Source organism: Numenius arquata, chromosome 22 (genome assembly GCF_964106895.1).
Source record: "Numenius arquata chromosome 22, bNumArq3.hap1.1, whole genome shotgun sequence".
NCBI lineage: Eukaryota > Metazoa > Chordata > Aves > Charadriiformes > Scolopacidae > Numenius > Numenius arquata.
In genome coordinates this window covers 311,981-318,577 of record NC_133597.1, presented here as the reverse complement: position 1 = coordinate 318,577, position 6,597 = coordinate 311,981, and the positions used below count along the sequence as shown (strand labels likewise).

The window sequence follows — 6,597 nt, the reverse complement described above, 5'->3', positions numbered from 1 at the left end:
GACCCTCCGGTGGGGGCCAGCCCCAGCGCGAGGCCGATGTTCCCAGGACTCGTTCCAAGTGTGAAATCCCTTATTTTAGGGAATTCGCACAGTGTCTCGGGGTGGGAGTTGCTGCCGGGTCCCTCCGTTCCGGGGGTGTGCGGCTCCAAAAGCCTCCCCCAGGAGATTCCTCCTTTCTCCCAGGGGTTTCAGGAGGAAGCTGAAGCTGTTCCCCGTGGAGGCTCCTCCTGCAAGTAAGGGGATGCTGCAGGGCCAGGGATGCTGCTTTTTCTGCTTTTCCCCCCATTTTTGTGACAGGGGCGGCAGGAGGACCCCCCAAAGGTCCCCCAAAGGTCCCACTTTGGAGCAGAGGCCCCAGACCCGTAGCCGGCATCACCGTTCCCGGCCCATGGAGAACTTGGCATTTCCAGGTGGGTTTGTCCCCGCCCTTGTGTCCCTATGAGGAGGATGTGGTTTGGGGAGGGAACCCTGGATTAGGAGAATCCGGTTGCCCCGAGTGTCAGGTTTTGCCTGCTCTTTGTGTCGCTGCCAGGAAGGGAAATGCCCAGGGGCTGCTCTGAAAAATAAAGAGCAAAGGCTTCTCCCGGGCATGAGTCGGTGCCGGGGGGGGCGTTGCATGGGACTGGGAGGGAGGGGTTGTCCCAGGGCTGGAAACCTTCGCCGGGTGCCTCGTCCCCCCCTTTCCCGGGGTGCGGGTGTGGGCTCAGAGTCAGAATGGACTCTCTTTGCTTCTGGGCTGGTCCCAGCTCTGGAGGGGCTTTGGAGAGCGTGGCCGAGGGCACCCCCATCCTGACCTCTGTTTTACCCCCTCCCTCTCCCTCAGGGGGGACCCAGCACCCGCCTCCCCCCGAGCCCCGCCATCAGGAATCCCCAGGGAATCTCCGGTCCCCCCTGCCCCTTCTGCCGAGCAAAGGGCAGGTTTCCAAAGGGTCTCGGGAGGAGGGCGGACTTTGCCTCCCCCAGGAATGCCGGAGTCGGCCAGGGGCTTCCTCAGGGCCGGTCACGCGCGGCGTCTGGGAGCCCGCAAGGATTAAACCCTCCGTGAACCTGCTGCTTCCCGGGGCCGGCTCCGGTCGGGACTCGGGGGTGTTCATCCAGCCCCACGGTCCCGCTGCCGGGGGGTTCTCACAGCTGCGTCGGGAGAGCGTGGAAGAGACAGTGAAGGGGACCCTCAAAGCTCCTGCCCCCAGGCGTGGGTGGAGGGTGTGCTCGAGGAGCTTCTTCCCCGAAGGTCTGTGGGCTCCATCCTCTTCACCAGGAGCTGAGGGAGGTCAGGGCAGGGGACGCGGCTGCTGCCACCCCACCTTTGCGGGTCCTGGGCACCGCCGGGCTCCCCTTCTCCCTCTCCCCCCTTTTCCACCTTCCTCTCTTGTCTTTTCCCCCCAAATCTTTTCTGCACAGACCGAGGCCCCGACGGCTCCCACCCCCCATCCCCTCGGTGCCACTCCCTGCTCCCAGCACGGACAGAGGCTGCCGGCGCCGTCACCGTTTATTGGGGGCGCGTGGGAGCGACAGGGACACGCGAGGAAGGAGCTGAGGAAGGAGCTGGGAACGGCAGTGGACTCGGCGGCGGGGGAACCCGCGGGGGGACGCCGGGGCAGCGCCATCGGTGAGTGCCACCAACGCCACCCACAGAGCCCAGCGCTGTGCCACCGCCGCCTCAACGCCCTCCCGCCGTGCCGGGAGCAGGCGGAGCGGAGCCGAAACACGGAGGGAGGAGGAAGATCCGCGGGGCTGCCCTGGGAACCGGTGAACCATCCTGGAGAAGCCGCGGGTGCCGTCCTAGCGGTGGGGCTGGGCCCCCCAGTCTCTCAGATGACCAGGTCTGCGTTTTTGGCGTGTGGGTGGTGGCCCCTGGTGGGCACCCGGGCCTCGGGGTGCTGCGGACAGGCAGGGGCCGGCATCGGTGGGGGGGTCCCTGCAGGGCGGGCGCTGCAGGCGAGGAGGAGCCCACCGGCGGCGAGGAAGGCTCCAGCAAACCAGCCCAGGAAGGTGGCCTCCCCGAACTCCCAGCGGGGTACGATGTCGGGGACGCTGTCATCCCAGAAGTCGAGGACGGTGTTGTAGGCCACCCAGGAGACTGGTGCCAGGGTGGCCACCGCCGCCACCCCCAGGGCTGCCCCCCCAGCCAGCAGCAGCCGGCGCTTGGCAGCGGGGGGGTGGCGGCAGGGGGTCCACACCGGCAGTCCCGGGGCGGCCAGCAGGCAGCCCAGCAGCCCCAGCGCGTTGGAGAGGCACATCAGCAGGCGGGAGACACGCAGGTCGGGGGGCAGTGCCAGGAAGGAGCCGTGGGGGCGGCACTCCAGCACCCCCTCCTCCTGCCCCACGCAGACCTGCCACAGCCCCATGCTCCACACCTCCAGCTCGTTCAGCTCCAGGTTCAGGCTCTTCCAGAGGGGCACGACGGTGGTGACGCAGGAGCAGACCCAGCCCAGCAGGGCTAGCAGCATCCCCCCGGCCTGTGCTGCCACCTGCCACCCCCCGGCCATCCTAGGGTCGCCCCCCGGGCCCCGCTGGGCCCCCTGCGCTCATGGACGTGGCGTCCACCCTCCGCCGGCCACGTCTGCGCCCGGGGCTGCGGATCGGAGCCTCTTCCTCCCGCGCCGGGGTGTGGCCACCGCCCGCCCCAGCCCGTGTTGGTTTTTCCACCCGAAAAGCCGGGCAGGAGCAGCCGGGGGCGTCCCCCCCACCGCGGCTGGGCTCAGCCCAGGCATTTCAATCCTCCCGGCACCGCCGGAGCCTTGGCAGGGCCAGAGCCGGCGTGGAGGGGACCCCGGGTGGGATGCGGAGAGACGGCATCAGGCTCTTCTCGGCAGGGCCTGAGGCTTAATGACCCCCTTCAGTTGTTACATCAACGGGCGAGGGGGCGTTGGGGATGGGGACGCGGGATGGGGGTGTCCCTTGGGTCCTTGGGGCACCCACCGCCCCGTCCCCCACTGGCGTCTCGCCGGGGACATGGTTCTTGGTGCTCAACGCAGGAAAGCTCCTGCCCGGGAGCAGCCATTCTCCTCCTCCTGGAGAAGACGAAGACGGGGGGAAGGATGGGCCCTGCCGCAGGAACATCCCAGCTTTGTCCCTGCGCCTGCCCCCACATCCCCTCCATGGGGTCCCCTCCTCAGCATCCCCTCCGTGGGGTCACCCTCCCCAGCGTCCCCTCCACGGGGTCCAGCTTGAGATTCATCTTCCCGGGGGGATTAGCGACTAATCTCTCCTTCATCTGCCGCCTTCCTCATCGACAGGGGGACCCGGGAAATCACTGACCCCTCCTGGCACCGGGGGTCCGGCCCCGCTCCACGCTGGGTGGACCCAGAGGTGGGACCCAGAGGAGGGGGACGGGGGGTAGAGGATGCTCAGGCGGGAGCAGGGTGAGGGAGCGGGGGGCCCTTTCCCACTCCCCACCGGGAAGCGTCATCCCCGGGGGAATCCACTGGGAAGCCCCTCCTGCCCCCGCCCCCGGAAGGGCACCCGCTCCTCGTGATTAAATCAGCCCGAGGTAATTGTGCCTGGCATTGAGGCAGATTAACGAGCTGCCTTCTGGCGCGGGGGCAGATCGGCTGCCACCGAGTGCCCCAGCCTCCTTCATCCCCCTTCTTTCATCCTTCATCCCTCCTTCCATCCATCCATCCATCCATCCATCCCTCCCTCCCTCCCTCCCTCCTCCCCACCAGCCCCCAGGAGGGACCCCCATCCCACCCTGGGGATGATGCCCGGGGGAGCCAAGAGCCGAGGACGACGTTTGCTGGCCCCGAGGCCGCTCCGCCAGGACATGAGGTGGGTCCAGGGCTGGGGGAGATGGACGGGAGGGTGGTCCCGGGGGCTGACGTCCCCCATGGCTGCACCCAGGACCAAGGGTCCTGAGGGAGGCAGAGGCCCCACCTCTCCGTCCTTGTCCCCGTCCCTGGGGTCACTGCTCTCCAGGTGGCATTTCCAGGAACGTGACCTGCGGGGACCCGGCCATTCCCAGCCCAAGGAGCCCCATTTCGGGACCCCATCTCCTGCACCGGGAAGGCCCCTGTCCCTGCCCGCAGCTCGTTACTGGGCTGGCAATTAGTGCAGGATCTCGGGGTGACATGGAGCCCACTGGAGGTTCCCCGTTGCCAGGGCTCCTGCGGCCACCGTGTTTCCCGGCCTCGTCAATGCAATTATGGCCACTAATGGGCTTAGCCATCTGCTGCCACTGGCCCACGCTGCGGGGGCAGCCCCTCCAGACCCCCTCCCCATCCCCTTTGGGGGGCTCTGGCCCGAGGGGGGCGGGGAGGGGGTCCACCGCCCCCCACCTTCCCAACCCCCCACTTTGTGCCCCACGCAGGACCTGGGGCTGAGCCCCCCCAGATCCCCCCCACCATGGTGGTGCCTGAGGAGCCCCGTGGCCGCAGCAACTCGGTGCCGCCAGCGCAGACCCCCACGGCCAAGCACATGCTGCCCTACCTGCCACGGCCCCCCACCCACACCAGCCACTACGGCACCTTCCCCCAGAAGGTATGGCTCCCCCCACCCCGGCTTGGGGGTCCCTCGGGGGGGGCGGCGGTGCCCAGTGGCCACGCCTCACCCACCGGCTCCCTCCCACCCTGCAGCATGAGCCCCCAGCCCTCCCGGCAGAGGAGAGGAGCCTCCCAATGCCAAACCACCCCTCCCCACCCCAGGGAGGTGGGGAGCCCTCCCCAGCCACCCCGCACCGTCCCAGCGACCCCCCCCGCTGCACACCGGCCACCCGCTGGCCCCCGCTCCCTGGGACCCGCAGCCGGACCCCTGAAGGACCCCCGGGGCGGCGGCGGCGGCTGCTGGAGGAGGAGGGTCCAGTGGCCCAGGGGGGCAAGCGGCAGCGGCAGCGCTACGTCACCAAGGTGGGCAAGTGCCAGGTGAACCTGGGCAACATCCAGGAGAAGAAGCGGTTCCTCTCGGACATCTTCACCACCATCGTGGACCTCAAGTACCGTTGGTTCCTCTTCGTCTTCATGATGTGCTACATCCTCACCTGGGTGGCCTTCGGCACCGTCTACTTCCTGGACGCCTGGGCGCGGGGGGACGTGGCGCACCGGGGGGACCCTTCCTGGAGGGCCTGCATCCAGAACGTGGACGGCTTCGTCTCGGCCCTGCTCTTCTCAGTGGAGAGCCAGCGCACCATCGGCTACGGCGCCCGCATGGTGACAGCTGACTGCGCCGAGGGCGTCATCCTCCTCATGGCCCAGTCCATCGTGGGCTCCATGATCGATGCCCTCATGGTGGGCTGCATGTTCGTCAAGATCTCCCGCCCCAAGAAGCGCGCCCAGACCCTCATCTTCAGCAAGAACTGCGTCATCTCCCGGCGGGACGAGCAGCTCTGCCTCATGTTCCGAGTGGGGGACCTGCGGGACAGCCACATGGTGGACGCCAAGATCCGCGCCAAGCTCATCAAGTCACGGCAGACGGCAGAGGGGGAGTTCATCCCGCTGGAGCAGTCGGAGCTCAACCTGGGCTATGAAACGGGGGAGGACCGGCTCTTCCTGGTGGAGCCCCAGATCGTCTGCCACGTCATCGACTGCCGTAGCCCCTTCTGGGACCTCTCAGCTGAGTCCCTGCGCCGCGAGCAGTTTGAGATTATCATCATCCTTGAGGGCATCGTGGAGGCCACAGGTGAGGAGGGGCCAGGGGGTGGGAGGGGATGGGTGGCCACCATGGGGTCCAGCTGGGCTCAGGGACCAGCATCCCGGGAAGAGGTGGCCAGGGCTGAAACCAGTGATGGTGCCCCGTGCCCGGGAGCCCCCCATTGTCCCTTCCCCCCGCGTTGTCCCCTTCCCCCCCCGTTGTCCCCTGCCCTGCTCAGCCCGTGTCCCGGGGCAGGGATGACGTGCCAAGCCCGCACCTCCTACACGGAGGACGAGATCCTATGGGGGTACCGCTTCGAGCCCTGCATGTCCCTGGAGAAGGGGGCCTTCCACGTGGACTACAGCCGCTTCGAGATGACCTTCGAGGTGCAGACGCCGGCAGCCAGCGCCAAGGAGCTGCAGGAGCGGCAGGAGCTGCAGCCGCTGCCACTTGGCCTCTGCTGGGACCAGCTCCTGCCGCCACGGCCACCGGGCACCGGGCAGCGCCGGGAGGAGCCGCCGGAGCCGTGGGACACGGACTGACCCCCCCGGGGTCCCACAGTGCCATAGCCTACCCCCACCCCCCGGCCATGGCCACGGGGCATCACCCCAGGGGGTCAGTTGCTCCTCCCTAAGGAGGGACCGGGCAGGAGTGAAGTCTCTCCATTAAAAGAAAAACACACAAAAATCACTGAGTGGTTTGTGTCATCTTTGTGCAACATGGGGCAGTGACACACACGCCTCCAGTGCTGCCCTTGGGCCACCAACATCAGCACATGGACCTGAGGAGGCCCCTGAGACGCTGGGAGGGCTGGAGCCCCTCTGCTGTGAGGACAGGCTGAGAGAGTTGGGGGGGTTCAGCCTGGAGAAGAGAAGACTCCGGGGAGATCTTGGAGCCCCTTCCAGTCCCTAAAGGGGCTCCAGGAAAGCTGGGGAGGGACTCTGGATGAGGGAGGGGAGCCCTAGGAGGAGGGGGAAGGGTTTGACACTGAAAGAGGGGAGATTGAGATGAGATGTGGGGAAGAACTTCTTT

The 6,597-nt window shown here is 67.7% G+C and overlaps 2 protein-coding genes across 2 annotated transcripts; one reads left to right on the top strand and one right to left on the bottom strand.

Moving 5' to 3' along the window:
* Window positions 1-1,811: 1,811 nt before the first annotated feature.
* CLDN25 (claudin 25) lies at window positions 1,812-2,489 on the bottom strand. The gene has a single exon (XM_074162492.1). The coding sequence runs from the start codon at window positions 2,487-2,489 to the stop codon at window positions 1,812-1,814; it is 678 nt and encodes a 225-aa protein (XP_074018593.1).
* Window positions 2,490-4,344: 1,855 nt separating this feature from the next.
* LOC141474401 (G protein-activated inward rectifier potassium channel 3-like) lies at window positions 4,345-6,232 on the top strand. The gene is made up of 3 exons (XM_074162272.1): window positions 4,345-4,479; window positions 4,644-5,613; window positions 5,821-6,232. Exons 1-3 carry the CDS (start codon window positions 4,345-4,347, stop codon window positions 6,105-6,107), a joined length of 1,392 nt encoding a protein of 463 aa, XP_074018373.1. The 3' UTR covers window positions 6,108-6,232.
* Window positions 6,233-6,597: the final 365 nt, after the last annotated feature.

Bases quoted from the DNA above. Each gene is read 5' to 3' on its own strand.
- LOC141474401 (XM_074162272.1), top strand. From the start codon at position 4,345: ATGGTGGTGCCTGAGGAGCCCCGTGGCCGCAGCAACTCGGTGCCGCCA. The intron at 4,480-4,643 runs GTATGGCTCCCC...TCCCCACCCCAG, and splicing joins ACGGCACCTTCCCCCAGAAG to GGAGGTGGGGAGCCCTCCCC. The intron at 5,614-5,820 runs GTGAGGAGGGGC...GTCCCGGGGCAG, and splicing joins GGGCATCGTGGAGGCCACAG to GGATGACGTGCCAAGCCCGC.
- CLDN25 (XM_074162492.1), bottom strand. From the start codon at position 2,489: ATGGCCGGGGGGTGGCAGGTGGCAGCACAGGCCGGGGGGATGCTGCTA.